General features: G+C 41.4%; 1 protein-coding gene across 1 annotated transcript; it reads right to left on the bottom strand.

Moving 5' to 3' along the window:
- Positions 1 to 4,532: 4,532 nt before the first annotated feature.
- Positions 4,533 to 18,007, bottom strand: LOC146610352 (zinc finger protein 335-like). The gene is made up of 28 exons (XM_085345490.1): positions 17,911 to 18,007; positions 16,397 to 16,590; positions 15,998 to 16,274; positions 15,809 to 15,886; positions 12,165 to 13,289; positions 11,883 to 12,053; positions 11,555 to 11,725; positions 11,207 to 11,465; positions 10,944 to 11,121; positions 10,738 to 10,850; positions 10,613 to 10,631; positions 10,334 to 10,450; positions 10,045 to 10,121; positions 9,720 to 9,880; positions 9,395 to 9,615; positions 9,040 to 9,139; positions 8,847 to 8,935; positions 8,479 to 8,735; positions 8,235 to 8,349; positions 7,952 to 8,149; positions 7,543 to 7,685; positions 7,314 to 7,453; positions 7,038 to 7,135; positions 6,830 to 6,916; positions 6,256 to 6,339; positions 6,100 to 6,159; positions 5,344 to 5,449; positions 4,533 to 5,083 (listed from the first exon to the last, which is right to left on the bottom strand). The coding sequence occupies exons 2-28, from the start codon at positions 16,586 to 16,588 to the stop codon at positions 4,962 to 4,964; spliced, it is 4,758 nt and encodes a 1,585-aa protein (XP_085201616.1). The 5' UTR covers positions 16,589 to 16,590; positions 17,911 to 18,007; the 3' UTR covers positions 4,533 to 4,961.
- Positions 18,008 to 18,860: the final 853 nt, after the last annotated feature.

Here is an 18,860-nt window from a genome sequence, read left to right as displayed (position 1 = left end):
AAAAGCAGTTTTACAAAATGATCAGAGAGATAAAACACCTGGTGAAGAAAAACAAAAGGTTCTTCATCTGTCTCCACGAACCGGTCAAGTCTCTTGATGATCAGAGAGCAGATTGTATGGACAGCTACAGTTCTTTTTGTAGCTATGTAAACACACCAGTGATGGATAGCATGTTTAAGAGTTCTTCCCCAGTTGATTATAACACCATCAAACCTGTTCTTGAACAAATGTTTAATAAATTAAACGGGCCAGAACATTTGAACCGTATCTGGAACCCCCTGGAAAAGATAAAGGAAATTGAGATGTTTTCCAGGGAGTTGACAGATAAAGTGTATGACCATCTCCAGTCAACTGAAAGATATGTACTCCCTGTGATGCTATCAGGAAAATGTCTTTCAGACTCTGTCATCTCTAGGTCTGCAGAGCCAACAGATGAGTTACCCTTTTCGCCCGAGGTCCTCTATGTGACTGTAGAAGACTCAGTGCAAAAGTTTTTGCAAAACACTCTTCTGTGGTTAGAGAATGATGCTTTGGATCAAACTGTTCAAAGTGACAAGATTTCTGGTGCCGTGGGAGACATCCAGGATGTGATTTTAAGAGCACTGACTCCAACAGAGCAAAAAGAAAATGACAGACTGTCTGAACCAGAGTCACGTCCAGATTGTCCTCCCAAAAATGAAACAGTCTCCTGCGTGAGTGTACTAGAGCAGGGCCCACCCCCAGAAAACAGCCCTGAGCCTGAACCAATCACTGAAGCTGGGCTTACAGAAGCTCAAAGTCAGCCATCAACCTCTGAAAACTTACAGGAGGAGTCTGAGAAAATTGTCAGAGACTTCAGTAACTGTCTGTTAGATGAGCTCCTGGAGAAATGTCTTTTCGACACAAACTGTCTGAATATAGAAAATTACGAAGCGATCACCAGCCGTCTTACAGATCTGCTTCTAGATAAGGTCAGAATCCCAGGATATCTGAGTGCTCTTAAAAATAACAAACGGCAGATGCTAAAGAAAATGAGTAAGGCCCTTATAAAGGAGCTTGACTCTGCAGATCAGTTTGTACATTCGGCTCTTACACCAGATGATTACACTTTTGATGAACTTTTTCTGGATCTCCTGGACATGATTATTGAGGTTGCTTTGGATCAAACTGTTCAAAGTGACAAGATTTCTGGTGCCGTGGGAGACATCCAGGATGTGATTTTAAGAGCACTGACTCCAACAGAGCAAAAAGAAAATGACAGACTGTCTGAACCAGAGTCACGTCCAGATTGTCCTCCCAAAAATGAAACAGTCTCCTGCGTGAGTGTACTAGAGCAGGGCCCACCCCCAGAAAACAGCCCTGAGCCTGAACCAATCACTGAAGCTGGGCTTACAGAAGCTCAAAGTCAGCCATCAACCTCTGAAAACTTACAGGAGGAGTCTGAGAAAATTGTCAGAGACTTCAGTAACTGTCTGTTAGATGAGCTCCTGGAGAAATGTCTTTTCGACACAAACTATCTGAATATAGAAAATTACGAAGCGATCACCAGGCGTCTTACAGATCTGCTTCTAGATAAGGTCAGAATCCCAGGATATCTGAGTGCTCTTAAAAATAACAAACGGCGGATGCTAAAGAAAATGAGTAAGGCCCTTATAAAGGAGCTTGACTCTGCAGATCAGTTTGTACATTCGGCTCTTACACCAGATGATTACACTTTTGATGAACTTTTTCTGGATCTCCTGGACATGATTATTGAGGTTGTACTCAATCCCCCACTGAAGTCTAAAATTACAAGGTTCTTTCGAGCAGTGGGAAAAGCTTTAATGAAGCCGTTTAGGAGCTGCTGTAGGGGCAGCAGCGATGACTAAAAGACCAGCTGCACCCCCCCCCCCCCCCCCCCCCCCCCACACACACACACACACACTACAATGCTTCTTTAAAGATCTCGAAGCATTTAATAATTTATTCAAAAACAATGTAATTGGCCAACAGAAGTATATTTCATCTTGTCTCCCTATATTGTCTCTCCATCACCCCCAACCGGTCGCAGCAGATGGCCGCCCCCTCTTGAGCCTGGTTCTGCTGGAGGTTTCTTCCTGTTAAAAGGGAGTTTTTTCTCCCCACTGTCGCCTAGTGCTTGCTCAAAGGGGATCTTTTGATTGTTGGGTATTTTCCTGCTAATACTGTAGGGTTTTCACCTTACATTATAAAGCACCTTGAGGAGACTCTTGTTTTGCTGCGATGCTATATAATCTTAGATTTAACTGAATTTTAAAATCATCCATTATAGCATCAAAGTAAAACAAAATGAAATTTTAAGAAAATTGATTTACCATCAAATAAAAATCCTAATCTCAAACATATTCTGATTTTTCTTGTGTTTTATTGTGTTGTCAAGTATGAAAAAACAATGTTGCATTTGTGCACTCTGGTCATGAGTACTGGTATTGTATTAGAGCAGAATTTAGAGTAGAATTTGATAAAGGTGGTTTGGGTATGAGATGAACACAATTCATGAAACTATTAAATGTTGTTATTATAGACACTAAGTGAATATCTGTGGTAAGTTTAACAGTTTTCAGGGTTTTAGGCACATTTCTGCACATAGATTGGTCCAGAATGGAAAGTCTAAAGCAAAAAGCCTGAGTGAGGTGGACATTTTCATCATGGTCTCCAAGGCCTCCTTTGCGACTTGCCATTTTCTGTCCCTCTCCTCCTTGTTGCGGTTTCCTGGGTCCTCACCCTCCAAACTCCATGGACCTTTCAATTAATCTTTAGGAAATGAAAAATAATAGCAATTAAACAAAAAACACTTGGGAGGTTTAATGTGTTTATTTTAATTTGTTTTTCACCTGTTGTACATGTAGTGGAAAATGATTCTTTGCACAAACTGACAATGCTGAAAAAGCCTGGAGGTTGTGTTCTTTTGCAGGAAAAAATTAATGCTTTCTGAATTAGGGTCATGATCAACTTGTAATGCTTTTTAAATCTTGCTTGAGTCAATACCTACTAGACTGCAGCACTCTAAACCTTCATTTTGTAATTTAAAGTACCACATGGGTTGACACACTGAATCAAAACATTGATTTGAGGAGAAATGTACAGCTTTCACACACATACAATTCCACCTGACATAACTCTCACGTTATTTAATTTTTTTAAATCGCCTTTTAAAGTATTAACCTAAAACAACAAAAGGAACGGGAGGCAAATGTATATGCAATGAAGTGTCAATTCCATGTGCACGTAGCAGAAATACAGCTGGCCTGTAAACCTGGACCTGCATTTTAGCTGAGCCATATGTTCCAGTAACAGTTGAGGTCTTTCTTGAATGCAAGGTACATTTGGGGTGGTATGCACGCACAAATTAACTGATCCGCTGTACAAAAACCACTAAAAGATCCCGCCACATATCATTTTGGGGTGCAATAAGACACCACATGCACGTCTTTGTACCAGATCTCTTGATTCTACAAATGCTATGTGATCTGCTCTGTGATCTTTGAGAGTGACATCATAATGAAATGGCTGCAACCCTGCTTCTTAAACAAACTGACATAATGTGCTTTAAGTGACGCAAATTCTTGAAAAGCTCATGTTTAAAGCCTGTTTTAAAGTGTTTTATAGTGACACAGTTACATGGATGATTAATGCCTTTGACTTTTTTCTTTAACTTTATCAATAAAACAAGTGCAGCTTTCACTGACAGTACATCATGTGGTACTTTAACCTATGTACTATTTTCATCGGTTAATTTTGGAGTTGCTACAAACTTTGTAGCAACTCCAAAATTAACTGATAGGAAAAGTTTGTGTGTCTGTGTGCGTGGTTAAATTGTGGAGTGGATTAGCGGCTAAGGACGAACAATGTCCAAATATCCAGAAATTTAAATCAATGTGTAAACATATGATTTTCATGCAGTTCAAGGATGGGGCCAGTATTAAGCTACAGGACGCGTTTTCAATATAGATATGTCCAATGTGATAAGTTAGCATTGTTATACAACATATTACATACACTCAGCACGAAGCTACATAACTTGTCACAAAGCTCAAATCATGCCCAAGGTTCTTGAACATAACAACATGCTCACTGCACTCAGATGACCTCTACAGTCACCAGATCCCAGTCCAATAGAGCACCTTTGGAATGTCATGGAACAGATTTACATCACAGATGTGCAACAACCATGCGATGCGATCCTGTCAACAAGGAGAAAATTTCAAATTTTTCCAGCACCTTGTTGAATCCATGCTATGAAGAATAAAATCAGCAAAGGGATCCAACCCTGTACTAGCAAGGTGTACCTAATAGAGTGGCCAACGATTGCATTTATATAGATGGGATATGTTAAAGCAGATACGGACAAGATGAAATAATTCTGAGCAGACACATTAAGGATTACATACATGTATAAAGTGATTTATTTGGTGTCAGCTTTGAACATATTAAACACTTTATACTCATCAAATCAAAACATGTCTTCCTTTGCACAACAGAAGACACATGCGAAATGTATGTACATAATATTATGTAAAAACAATATTGTGGCATTTTATTAATTAACTTATCTGATTACACATCAAAAATAAAGCGTGCCTTTTCATTTCATTCCATTCAAAAACTAAAATGTTCATTAGGACAGTTTCAATAACATGAAATAAGCCATTTTATCATTTTTAATAACATTGTCTTGCAAATGGGAGCTGTTGGGGCACATGTACACAATTCGGTTTGAATAATTAGAGACGAGCCCAACGTTCCAGTACCTATGAATAAATTAGAAGCACTGCGTACAATAATTGAAATTTACAAGAAGCTGTTGATCTTGACTGATGCAGCCGCCCCGAGCAGGTGATGCTGGGCAGGAGATAAGGCCTTTTTTCACTTCACTGCCAGCTAGATGCATAAATAAGTTGAGGTCACTGTTCTGTTAGCTCATAGTGGTTTGTATTGGTCCTCCTCTTGGTGCACTTGTATCTCTATTCATTGGAGAAAGTAATGACATCATAGTGGATGCCCTGTTGCTGCAGCTCTTCCAGTTGCTCAGGTGTAGCCTCAGTGTAGACTGTCTGGGTCTGTGTCATGGCTGCGTCTGCTACGGCTGCAGGAACAAAGATCAGAGTTCATACTTTTCAGCTTTATTTATACTGAAGCTAATGTTAGAAATAAATTATATTTTGGCAAGTTTTAAACCTACTGATGATGTTTGTTTATCACTTTCAAAAATGTCTGCATTTAAGGAATTACTTACTGGCTTTCCTGAAGAAACCTTATCATATATTTGGGACAAAATTATAAGAAATTCATAAAATCCAAAAACTTGGAACTGAACATCAACTGAGCACTCTCATAAGAGCCAACCTGTGACAGCAGAGTGGGCAGCAGCCTCCAGATCTTCAGCATTCACGATTTGTTGATCAGAGCTGACAGGTAGGTACTGGATCTGACCGTCGTGACTTACAGCAATCTACAAATAGAACAGAATAGAGTTTATTTCAAACGTGAAAATAACTGAGTTACAAGAACAAAAACTTTGTAAACACACACAAAAAAACCAAGATAAAGACATCAAGTTGTCATGAATATCTCTGAATCCCACACAATTATTATGCTTGAAAAGGAGTAGGATGAAGTTTACACTTATTTGTTCCCGCCCAATTTGCAAATCAATGTTCAGAGTTTGGCATGTAATCAGATAATATACATGTTTAACTATATACAAGTTTACACTCATATACAATACACACAAAACAGTTTGAGCTCACAAACCAAAATGACTAAATAATCTCTTTTATATTTGTTTTTAAATTTGAGTTATGTTTGGACATAATGACATTTCATTTGTCTATAAAGTTTGACTTAACTTTATAGACAATTCCATGTATATGATTGTGTATGATTCAGTTGCACTAGTTGTGAAGTTGCTCAATGTAACCAGTTAGATACTGGTTCCCATCACTTCAATTTAAAAATACAAAAGCTTCTAAATTTGGATGTACAGATGATTACACACTGAGAACAAGATTGTGAATACTTTATTGGATTTCTCCAAACAGCTCCCACTCCATCCTACACAGAGGTCCTTTCAGCGTGTTTTAGATCTCAAACCTGTCTCACCTGTTGCTCCTGGACAATGGTTCTGTCATGTTCGTACTGGATTATCTGTCCGTCTGGCATCTGAGGGCCAGTCACAGAACCAGTTACAAATGAGACAGATATCCTCACTATTAAATACTGCATATATATGCACCGTTTAGGCAGTCAAACACTTACCTGTATGTGGTTGCCATCAGCTACTACTACATACTCTTGAGGAAGTAAGTGTTGAACTCCATCCTGTGAGATGATATACTGGACCTGAAAGTGAACATGGGACAAATAAGGTGAGATTAAATCTAACATTGATACTGATTATACAATACCACAAAGAAGCCTTAGGCACTTTCATGATTATTGTGTTCTATCACACACAAGACTATAAACCACCTCTGAGGCCCCAAATTTATCTTGATGCATGGAGCCAGAATCAGACCTTCTTTTTGTACAAACATTTTTTTTTGTGCCTTTATTTTATAGGACAACAAAGCTTTTCAGACAGGTAAGTGGGGAAATATAATGGAGGAAGACACAAGGCAAAGGGCACTGGGTCAAAATTAAACCCTGAACCTCAACCAAGTGAGATAAACTGACACCCATGAGTCAAAAGCAAGGGTGGCCATACAAACACGTTATACAATAAGTTTAAGCAAAAAATATACATTAAAATACTTTAAAATCACGTTTCTTAAAATTTTAATGCATACGCATTTTACATGCACAGCGGTAGAATGATTAAAATGGAACTCACCTCAGTCACCTGGTTGTCTCCCGTCATCAGATGCTGGACCGTCTGACCGTCTATGGTGGTTATCTGCTGGATGTATGCACCTTCCTCCTGATTAATGCACATTTAAGGGTTCTTATTTATCAAATGTTTAGCAGTTACACGTGCAAAATCAATCCATTTTGGAGAGTACACTACATACATATAGGCTGTACTGTGTGAGAGCTGTTACCTGGTCTGACAGTGCTTGTTCCTGAGCTACAATGATGTGCTCCTGTCCTAGAGCCTGCAGCCGCTCGGGAGTGATCACTGCCTGATGTCCCTGCAGGGCTGATGTACACACACATACACACATCAAAATATATTAACTTTGTGTTCATTTTTTATCTGTTTTACACTGAGGCCTCTGTTTATGGACTTCTGACCACTGACACCTTTACGTTTACTGTTATTATTACTTTTAAGCACAAACTGTAAGTCTTGGCTTGTATGATCCTGCGTTTCTTACACTGTAGTGTGGCTAATGCCTCCTCATCGCTGTTAACTATTATAGTTTGCTGAGACGCAGTAGTTCGACTTTTGCGAGCAGGATTATCCTGATTGTGAAGACGCTCCATGTGAAACTTCAGATGGCCATTGCGGTTAAACCTGAGTTAAAAAAAACAAAAATCACTCACATTAATAGCTGTTCTGTACCTCTAATGCCTAATGAATACAGATGTGTTAGATGCTCCCACCTTTGTCCACAAAGTTTGCAAGAAAATGGTTTCTCATTGGTGTGCGTCATCATGTGTCTGCGTAGGTCTTTCTTGTTCTTGGAGGCAAAGCTGCAGTTTGGACACTTGTGAGGACGCAGGTAGGAGTGCTGTCCCATGTGGGTCTAACACAAAACAGAACGTTAATCACAATTCAAAGGAGCAAAAGTTAGGAGATGTTTTTCAAATGTCATTAAAATGGCTCAGAGTATAAATGTCAAACTAAATGAATATGGGGGTGTACACCTCTCAATTATTGTTTTTTTCCCCCCCATTTATATTAATATGAAGCTGTTTATCAATTTTAATTGTCATCACTGCCTCCAGTGGAAAAATCTAGCTAACGTTTGCCAACTTTCCACTGATAAATCTGGGGTTTGGAAGGACTCACCTTGACCTCAGGCCAGGAGGTGGAGGTGAAGTCACAGTCAGGACACTTAAAAGTATTGGCATCCACGTGCGCCCTCTTGTGGTTCTCCATGTCCGAGCGTCCATGGAAAGACTCCATGCAGATTCGACAGGAAAACCTCTTGGTAGTGAGACTGGGAGAGCCCACTGCAGAGGGAGAAGCTGGAGCTTCGCTGCTCAGCTAACGGAGAACAGACAACACAGTCAACGAGTGGAAGACAGAGATAGTAAATCTGTTTATGGTATAAACTACAGTTGCTAGTTACCTCCACTTGTTGCAATACACCATCAGCCAGTGCTGATGTAAGATAATACTTGTCACTTTTCAAGCTCTCTGACCCAGAAACCTCTAAAGCTTGAGAAGGGCTAGACTCCACATTACTGAAAAGAAAGCAGTTTAATAAGATTAGAAACTGCTGAGACACCAAAATGTCCTTAATATGAAAGTAATCTCTTGCTTATGAAATATTTGAACATAAGCTACAAATTGGACTGTGTGTGCTATGTTACCTATATCCAGGACTACGGATTTCTTCAGCTGCCTGCTCCACCACACTGAAGTCCCCTCCCCCCTCATAGCCTTCAATGGCGATGTGGGTAAGCTCGCCTGTTTCAGAGGTGGCAGCCTCGTAGGCCTCTTGTAGCACTGTCTCGCCATTCTCAGAAACATGGAAGGTCAAGATCTTTTGGGCCTGACCGGACGCTGCTGTCACCGTGCTCCATGTTCCCTTCTCCAAAGCTTTTCCATCTGACTTCAGCACTGCTACCTGAGAAAAACAATCAAGATATATTTTACTGTTATTATTTTTTTGTTCGTTTATTTTATAGAATACAATGCTATCTTTCATGTAACCGTTCTGAAATTTTGATGAGCTGACCTGTAAGGAGTTCCCAACCAGCTCCCGTGCATTGCTCATATTCAGCAGTAGGTCCAGGGCATTCTGAGCAGATAGGTCGCTGGATTCAGCTGAGGAGAAGCACATGGAGAAAAGTTCAGAGCTTGTCATTCAGGTTATATATATATATAACACCATAAATATTTAATATGTTTTCAGAGAAATCCTTACTGACCTTGTTCATAGATGATCGTGGTGTTTCCCAAAGCATCCTGGGACACTGAGGCGTTTTCCATGCCCTGCATGGCTTGCAGTGTTGCAGAATCCACAGTGACCTAATAAGATCATGTTAAAAAAAAGAAATAAAGACAGAAAGAAAAAATAAAACAAAAACTATGGTTATTCTTTAAGAGTAAATAATATTTCTAAATTTTGCAAATTGCTGAATTTTCATGCATATGGACATTTACAAAAAAAAAAAAAAAAAACAACAACATACAATCTCATTATTTTGTTATTTTCATGTTTTTTTCCCTTCTCACCCCCCATTGGCATAAAAGTAACACAAGATAACAACAAATCAAACTTACAATAGTGTTCTGCAAGCTCTGTGTGTCTTCATGTTGCTGTTTCAACTCTTCTATTTGCTGCAGGGTGAAGAAAGGTCTGCGCCGCGTCTTTACAGGCTCTTCAGGGTGAGCCAAAGACCACTCTTCAAATGCCTCAGCGTGGCGACACTGCACATGAAGGCGCAGGTTCTTCCTGTGCTTAGTCATGAAGTGACACATATCACAGGAGAAAGGCTTCTCGCCTGGAGAAATTTAAAAAACACACAACATCAATAAGTGAATTCAATAGGTGAATTTAAACTCAAGCTGTTTAAATTTAGCGTTATTGTCTTTCTGCTGCACTGACCTGTGTGTTTGATGGCCAGATGGGAGACGAGAAACTCCTCTTTGGAAGTAGAGTATTTACAGTAGTCGCACTTAAAAGGCCTGTCGTTGGTGTGGGACAGCTGATGGTTGAGCAGCAGCTTCTTGTTGTCACAAGTGTAGTCACAAAACTCACATTTGAACCTGTCACATTAACACCAGAGGGGCATTAGTTATGATATCACACTCACACCTAAATTACTTATTCGACCAAAAACTATTAACTATTGTGATAGCCTTGTTTTTAAAAGAAGACTGACTGGTAGATGACAGAGTAAAAGAGGAGGAATAGAAGTCTGAGTACTGACTTGTTGTCCTCAAGACTCTGGATGTGGGTTAGGAGGTGCATTTTGAAAGTGTAACGCTTCTTGAAGGATTTTCCACACTGCAAAGACAGAAAGGCATCTTAAACAAGAAAGTAAGCAAACTTCCTAGTGGAAGAAGAAAGCAGGAGAGAATATTCATTAGTACTGGTGACACACCTCTGTGAGATAGTGAGATTACCCTCTTTTTTGTTTGTTTGAGTTGCCATATTTAATTTAAAATGATAAGAATATGAAAAGAATAGTTCTTGAACTGCATAATCCTCTTTCTGACCTTATCGCACATGTGTGGTTTCTCTGAGCTGTGGGTTTTTAAGTGCTGAGTAAGTCTCTTTTGCATGGGATACACCCTGTGACACACAGGGCAGGGGAACTCCGACGCCTTCGGCACCTGCAATAATCAGACTAAAAATCACAATGCTGACCTCTTACAGTAAGTAGCAACCAGCAAACAACAGAAACTGAAATTCTGTCAGATTATTTTGTAGAATTATTCTTAAACCACATATATGCCAATAAGTATTGTAGATGGCATTCAAATATAAATTCTTACCGACTCTGTCTTCCTTTTCCTGCAAGAGGAAAGAGAAATAATCAGTTATATCATCAACAGAAAACTTTATGAACATGTTCTTTTTCAGGAATAACTGAGTTTGACCACAGTTGCGACGCTCATACCGCTCTTTGTTGTGGACTGCCGAATGCCGAATAACATCTTTCTTGTACACGCTTGTGTAATCACACTCCTCACATTTGAATGGCTTGGTGCCCTCGTGGTTGAACATGTGCTCCTGTAAAAAAAAAATGTTTTAGGAAACTGTGGAAACATGCAAATAAACTGAGGTTAACTTGAGTGTGTTGTGATCTGTTTTATTGCAACTGACCTTGAGCGAGGACCAGCGCTTGCAGCGATAGTTGCACTGCAGGCACTTGAAGAGCTCCGGATCATTGCCTTCATGTGAGTCGATGTGGAAGCGCAGGTCTTCTAGAGTGAGGAAACGTGACCCACAGATGTAGCAGTTGTGAGGTCTCAGCAGTGGTTTGAGAGATTTGTAGTGCCGACTGGGAGATAACAAAGAGAAAGAAGAAATTAGTGCATTCTAAAATATTTTAATGGAATTTATAATAAAATGTTAAAAAGACTTACTTCCGATTCATATACTTCTTATATTTCTTGCGAAGGAAGCGCCGGGATGGTCTGCCACGTTTTCTTGGGAAGTACTCCACCTCCGTCCGTTGGTTGGATGAAGGATCTTTGTTCTCAGAGTCTGACTGGCTAATTACTGCCTCAGGTGCATCTCCATCAGTCACCGTGGGTGCACTATTGTCTAGGCCTGAAGAGCTTGCCTCTTCAGACTCATTAGCATCCGAACAAACCCTAGGCTTCTTAGCAATACTTTCTGCTTCTGCAACAAAAGCGGGAAAAGGAGAATATATTTGCCTAAGGTTTTGCATGTAGGCTCTCTAGGCTCGCAGTGATAGGCTGAAAACTCACCTTTGCTGCTGTAGCCTTCATCTACAACTGAGTACTTCCTTGGACGGCCAGCTTTACGTCGGGGACGCCCTTGAGGAGAAGAGGAGGAGGAAGTGGGAGTTGCTGACTTTTTCAGAATGGCAGGTGGTCTTCCTTTGGAATCTTCATCAGCTGGGTTGTAGTCGCTGTCCTCTGGAGACAGATTATTTTTAATCAGTGTGAGGGATAAGTGGAAATGACAGTGAGAGCTATGTGATTGAGTAAATGCTCATTAACAAGAAAAGTATTAATGTTATAATCTATTCAAAGACAGAAATTTGCATATTACATCTATGTCTTTTTCACTAACTTTCAGGATCATCAATAGCACCATCATCCACAACATCATCCTCCTCTTCTTCTGCTGCTTGCTGGGACTCTGCAGCCTTCATCTTTGCTGCCTCCTCCCTCTCTGCCTTTTGACGGGCTAAGGTCTCACTTTTAGGAGGTCGTCCACGTTTACGCTTCTTTGGCATTTCCCCTAAAATTGTAAAAAGAAAAAAAAAGGAAAAAAAAAAGAAAAGACATTTTATCTATATACTACCAAGCTTGGTGAGATAACAATGTCATGGCTATTATTCTGCTAGCTTACCTGCAGGTTTGAAGTGTTTGTCTCTCATGTGGTTGATAAGAGTATCTTTGGAGGCACTCTTGTATGGACACATTTTACACTTGAACTGCTGCACGATCACTACCTCCATCATTTCCTCTAACTCAGCCAGGTTTGGTGGTCGTTCTCCAGAGCCTTCTGCTACAGTTGATGTCTCCATGTCCCTGCCGAGCCCAGCTTCATCCTGAGAGCCTTGGGGCTCCTCTTTGCTGGGTGAGCAGTGCTGGGCCAGCTCAGGTTCTGCATTAGAGGTATAGGTCCCACTGCTGCTGATGAATGGGCCCGGCTGGCTCTCGCTGCCTTCCAGTGCCTCTGGAAGCCCACCTGAACCTGCCGTGTCTGCCAGAGGATGGTCTGAAGAGGAACTGTCGTCAGTATAGAGAGAAGCCTCTGGGCCATTGCTGCTCTCCATATAACAGGAGTGCTGGGGCTGCTGTTGAGAGTGCTGTGGCTGATCTGGATCCTGGTTCTCATCATCATCTTCATCATCGTCGTCCTCCGCTTGGTAACGAGAACAACCTGGCTGCTCAGAGTCTGCAGCTACAACACATTCCCCACCATACTCAGCCGCATACTGACGACTTGTCTGAGTCCGGTGATCTGCACTACTGTCAATGTAACTGCGTGAATGATGTGGCCGCTCCCCGTCATCCACTGCACGCCCAGGATACCCAGCACTGCACTCCACCACATAGTGACTTCGGCTGGTAGGATTTGAGTCAGCTCCACTGCACCCCACATAACCAGGCAGATCCTGGTCACTGTTATTCCCACTATAGTCAGGGAAGCCTGAACGGGAGCGTGTCTGGTCAGGTTCCTCGCCTGAACACTCCACATAGGAAGATGAAGATTCCTCTGTCTGGTCTGGACCATCTGCACTGCAGTCCATGTACTGGGAGGGGTGGGAGTGCTGTGGCTGGTCAGGCTGGCTGCTGCTGTCTTCTAAGTAACCTGAATGTCCAGGCTGATCATCGGGCTGGTCAGGCTCAACATTGCCTTGCAGGTCTCTCTGGTCAAGACAGGTGGATGTGGGACCTTCGGCAAGAGCTTCTATTGCTATACGATTGGACAGGGCAGAAGATGACATCTGAGCTACCATAGGAGCACCTGCACCAATAAACAAGGAAATGATTAAAAAAAATATTCCTGAACTTTGTTTAACTTTGTTGTCATCAGCCTAAACAGATTTTAAGTATAACAATATAAATGTATATTGCTTTAAAATATAAACACATTTCTAATGTAAAAATTATTTTTCTAGTGGATAAAGATCAAATTAAAGCATTCAATTCATACATACATGACATTTACAAGCACTGTAAACAAATATAAAACATATAAGAGTCATTTATCAGAATTATTATTTTAAATTATTCTGGCCAATTGAAAGATAGAATAGAATAGAATAGAATAGAATAGCCTTTATTGTCATTGTACAGAGTACAACGAAATTGGAGTGCCACTCCCTTGGTGCAAGTTTCAATAATAAATATAAACGTAAAATATAAAAAGTACAAAAAAAAACAATCGTAAGTACTCAAACAATAGTATGTACAATATATACAGGATAGCAGCATTAATATGATGACAGTATGAATAGCAGCATAATATAATGACAGTGACGGTATGGAATAGGTTCAATTGTTTTTGTGCTTATTTACTACGGTGATAGCTCTGGGAAAGAAGCTATCCCTGAATCTGTTTGTCCTGGTTTTATGTGACCTGTACCGTCGGCCTGACGGTAATAGTTCAAACAGTTGGTTGCTGGGGTGAGAGTGGTCCTTGATGATATTGCCAGCTCTGCTGAGGTACCGAGAGTTTGCAGTGACCTCCAGGCTGGGCAGAGAGCAGCCAGTGATCTTCTGGGCTGTGTTGATGACCCTCTGCAGTACTTTCCTGTCTGCAGCTGAGCACCCTGCATACCATGTTGTTATGCCGTACGTTAGGATGCTCTCTATGGTGGCTCTGTAAAATGTCACCAGCAGCCTCTCCTCCAGGTTGTTCCTCCTGAGCACTCTCAGAAAGTGGAGACGCTGCTGGGCCTTTTTAACCACCGCTGTAGTATTTGCAGTCCAGGAGAGGTCATCAGATATCTGCACGCCCAGAAACCTCATGGAGTGTACCCTCTCCACACAGCTCCCGTGAATGTAAAGTGGGGCCGGGTCTGCTCTGCCCTTCCTGAAGTCCAAGATAAGTTCTTTAGTTTTCGTGGTGTTCAGTTGGAGGTTGTTAACTGAACACCACTCAGTCAGTCTGTTGACCTCATCTCTGTAGTCCGACTCATCCCCCCTTGAGATGAGTCCAACCACTGTGGTGTCATCCGCGAACTTTATGATGGTGTTTGAGAGATGGGTAGGGGAGCAGTCGGATGTGTAGAGCGTAAACAGGAGGGGACTCAAAACACATCCTTGTGGAGACCCGGTGCTGAGTGTGATGGTGCTGGACCGGTGGGGGCCGAGTCTGACAGACTGTGGTCTATTTGTCAGGAAGTCCTTGATCCAGAGGCAGATGGGGGTGGAGAGTCCCAGGTGAGACAGTTTCTGGACCAGGATCTCCGGGATGATATGATTGAATGCTGAGCTGAAGTCCAGAAAGAGCATTCTCACATAGCTTCCTCGGTGCTCCAGGTGACTCAGCGCAGTGTGGAGTGCTATGGTGATAGCGTCCTCGGTGGAACGATTTGTCCTGTAGGCAAATTGGTGGGGGTCCAGAGTGGGAGGCAGACCGGCCCTGATGTGCTGACAGACCAGTCTCTCAAAGCACTTCATCACTACAGGCGTAAGTGCCACAGGCCTGTAGTCATTTGGGCTGGCCACAGCTGTCTTCTTGGCGATGGGGATGATGGTGGAGGTTTTGAGGCAGGGCGGGACGGTGTTTGATGACAAGGAAAGGTTGAAGATTTTAGTGAAGACTCCGGTCAGTTTGTCAGCACATGCTCTGAGAACCTTTCCATGTATTCCATCAGGACCTGCCGCCTTCCTGGGATTCACTGACCTTAGAACACACCTCACTTGGTGCTCCCTAAGTGTTAGTGTGCCAGTGCTGGGGGCGGGTGGAAGTGGTGTGGCAGCTGAGGGCTTGGTCGTCTCAAAGCGGGCGAAGAAACGGTTTAGATCCTCAGCCAGTGAGGCATCAGTCCTAGATGTTGCCTGGTTATTGCTTCTGTAGTTGATAATGTGATTGATCCCCTGCCACATTTTTCTGGGGTCGTTGTCAGCAAAGTGATCTTCAATCCTCCTCCTATAGGCAGCCTTAGCTTTCCTGATGCCTCTACTCAGGTCTGCCCTGGCCGCCCTATACGCAGCCCTGTCCCCTGACTTGAAGGCAGTGTTGCGGCTTTTTAGGAGGGATTGCACTTCGCTATTCATCCAGGGTTTTTGATTTGGAAACACCCTGACCCTTTTGTTGACGGTGACATTGTCAACACAGTTCTTGATGTACGAGAGTACAGTGTCCGTGTACTCCTGGAGGTTGTGGCTGGAGAATAAATCCCATACAGTTGTTGAGAAGCAGTCCTGCAGTTGAGAAAGGGCTCCTTCAGGCCAGGTTTTTATTGTCTTTGTCTGGGGCTTTGTTTTTCTCATGATAAGAGAAAGATGATAAGTTAGCAGGAACACCCCACTTACCGTCATCTGGACCTTGTAGTATTAGATACTGGGTTGTTTCTGCACCCCCATCTTCTGCACTGGTCACAGCTATACAACCTAAAAGAAAAAGATATAAAATCTCATGCCATAAAGTTTTCAACATAAGACAAGTTCATCGTTCTCTTGTCAGGACATGATGGAAAACGAAGAGTCATTAAAAACATATACCATTCATGATATCGGGGCCGATGGTGGATTCTATGATCTTGTCAATGGCAGACCCCAGATCTGATGAGGTAGAAGCAGTTGAGTCAGAAACCATCATAGCCCCTTCAGAGACAGCACTCGAGTGGACCAGCACTTGAGCTGACTCAGACACAAGCACCGACTGAGTCACCGTGGAGACACTGGACACACTGGTGGACTGGGCCACTGAAGAGGAGTCTGGAAGATGGACCGATGAAACTCTGACATCTGTGCTAGAGCTTGTTTCTGGGATGAACACCTTAAGAGTGAGGGAAAGAAAGGATGACATCTGGAAACTTACAGATTAAAAAGCTACATTCATCGCTGTTGTTTTTTTTGTTTTATTTTGTTTTGTTTAACCACACTGTATTTTTAACTTACCACAAGTCCCTCCGAGCTCTGTCCAACATGGCAGTCAGACTCTGGGGCCTGTGCATGAGAAGCAGCAGCATCACTGCTGTCTGCAGACATCGCCTCTGATGACTCCATTCCCATGCCACTTTCAGATGGCTCCTCCATCCCTGAGGGACCTGCATCACTGCTGCTCTCCACCTCATTCTCCTCCAAATCCATAACTATCCACAAGAATTAAACAAAAAAAATTAACCAAACCACTCCACCTATTTCTATTTTCCAAACAAAATAGATCTACACTACCATACTACTGTACTGTAAATCTAAGGTGTCATCTCTTAAACATACCTTGAATATCCATACAAGTGCTGTATATATAGATATATGCAACTTGCACATAGTTTAAGTACGAAGGAAGATCACTATTTGTTTTTAAAATTTAGACACTCTAAGCTATGTTATATGGAGTTAAACAGCAACGTATTTCATAACTTTAAAACCAGTAAGACCTGCGGACATTAGGGGCTGAAAAAAAATTGTCTAACTTAATCAACTGTATTTAAGTAAGAGTGTATTTGCTGAATAAGGCTGTTGCAGTGGATCATAACTTGTATACTGCCTAACTCCTGTCAATCAGAGCCAACTCTAAATGACCTCTGAAGGTTTTGTGGTCACTTCTCTGTTTCCAAGGTCAGATTGAACTCTCTATAGTTTGCATTTAGTTGGAAAGACCAAACTGAGCAGTGCACACTAATAGTTTACTTAGGTGTAGTTCCGATAGATTGTCAGTTTTCATAAACTTTATACTTCTTTACTGGTTAGAGTTAAATATGACTTCATTTGTTATAGCAGACTATGTTCAGATCATGTGTACTGTAGTAGCTTTCCACTGCAGCAACCACTGCAGTGCTTGATATTGTTACACAGTTTACTAAAAGGGATTACGTGCAAGTGAGTTTGTTTCTGAGCATTTACCCCAAAGCCTTTTGCTTCTGTTAACATCGTATCTTTTGACTCTTAATTTTTAGTAAATCTCATGAGTATCTTGATTCAGGGAAAGAAACTCTTGTGATTTTCACACTATCATAATTTGTTGAAGACCCAGGAACAAAGTTTTTTATAAACTTGCTCACGACCAAAACAGCTAACTGGCTAGCTTCCATATAGCTAACCAGCACTGCTGTTCGCTTAACGTCGGGCTTTTGTGGGGCTAACAACCGACACTTACAATCATAGAACTTGTGTTTGAGCAGCACAGTACAGTTATAACCTAAATGCTGCTGCTAAGTCGCCATATCGGGTGTTACGTGATGCAAAATAGCATGCGTTAGCCTTTTTTAAACGGGCCTAGCTGCCCTTCATCCTGCCTGCTCCGCGTCGCCATTTTATACCAACTAACCCACTTTTCCATTCAGGCATTCTGAAAGCTCTACTGGGGACCTCGAGGGCCTCCGCTGCGGCAGACCGCCCAAATTCTCTCCCTGAAGAAAATAAAAACAATTTCCATCTTCGGCAGGAGAATCGCAGCTCTTTTTTCTTACCGTATATTTTCGAGTAGTAGGGTGTCCTTTGGTGTGGAGGCGCTAATTCGAACAGAAGTTACTAACCGATAATTGTTGCTTCATTCTAGTCGGGCACCATGAGTATCTCCTCGCTTCCTGTCCGTGCAACCGGATCTTATTTATTGTTTTTATTCAAAACGGAGCTTTTTGTTTTAACCAGTCATAATATTTTTTTATTAACTTCAACATTTTATTTCTAATAATCACTTGACCGTTTTTCGTTGTTGCAAATATTCGTGAGATATTGCTATGTTTTTACTCATTGGGTGGACTATTGTTTTTAAGAGGAAGACGTATTACGTAATTGGGTGCGGAGTAATATGCGTACACACTAAACCTTTAAGTTTCAAAATGCAAACTAATTCATTTAAAGCGAAATGGTTAACCAACTTACTCAGTGTCAAAGATGTGATTTGGAACACATTTCTAAAACATGTTTTACCATGTTTGATGGGTTAGGTTACATTTTTGCTTAAATGTGATTATAAAACAGAAGCTACCTGTGAAATGTTCTAGTTTTCATAAACAAGCTCTTCTAGTGTGGAATCTTGTATGCAAGCATAATGTCTCTCCAACCAGTCAAATGGAATAAATTACCAATACTGATTTGTGATGGCAGTGTCACTAAAAAGCAATATTCCTATAAAGGACAAACACTGACCCTCGATATTAATTATTCTTGTTGTGTGTGTGTCAAAATGTTTTGGAATGATGTACAGCAATATATTGGACAAAAACCGAGGAAATGATAATTACAAACCTAACATACTTCATTCAATTTTTGCTGCTTGTAGGAAAATTTCATATTCATAAATCAGATATGCTCCAAATCAAGTATTGACCACTTCTGTCAATACTTCTACTTCTGCAGCTTCTTCGGTGTTACTATTGGTCTCTTGAAATTCTCCCTGACCAGTTTTCATCTTTGA

This window comes from Diplotaxodon limnothrissa, linkage group LG20 (genome assembly GCF_057381915.1).
Source record: "Diplotaxodon limnothrissa isolate DT_005_m linkage group LG20, D_limnothrissa_male_GT1.1, whole genome shotgun sequence".
NCBI classification, from domain to species: domain Eukaryota; kingdom Metazoa; phylum Chordata; class Actinopteri; order Cichliformes; family Cichlidae; genus Diplotaxodon; species Diplotaxodon limnothrissa.
The sequence above is the reverse complement of the archived record's forward strand: the minus strand, read 5'-3'. Positions and strand labels throughout refer to the sequence as shown.

What these genes read in the sequence shown, in the direction of transcription:
- LOC146610352 (XM_085345490.1), bottom strand. Translation starts at nt 16,588, where the DNA reads ATGGATTTGGAGGAGAATGAGGTGGAGAGCAGCAGTGATGCAGGTCCC. An exon ending in CCTCCTGGCCTGAGGTCAAG is followed by an intron (nt 7,686 to 7,951) that starts GTGAGTCCTTCC and finishes GTTTTGTGTTAG; the next exon opens with ACCCACATGGGACAGCACTC. An exon ending in TGCAAACTTTGTGGACAAAG is followed by an intron (nt 7,454 to 7,542) that starts GTGGGAGCATCT and finishes TTTTTAACTCAG; the next exon opens with GTTTAACCGCAATGGCCATC.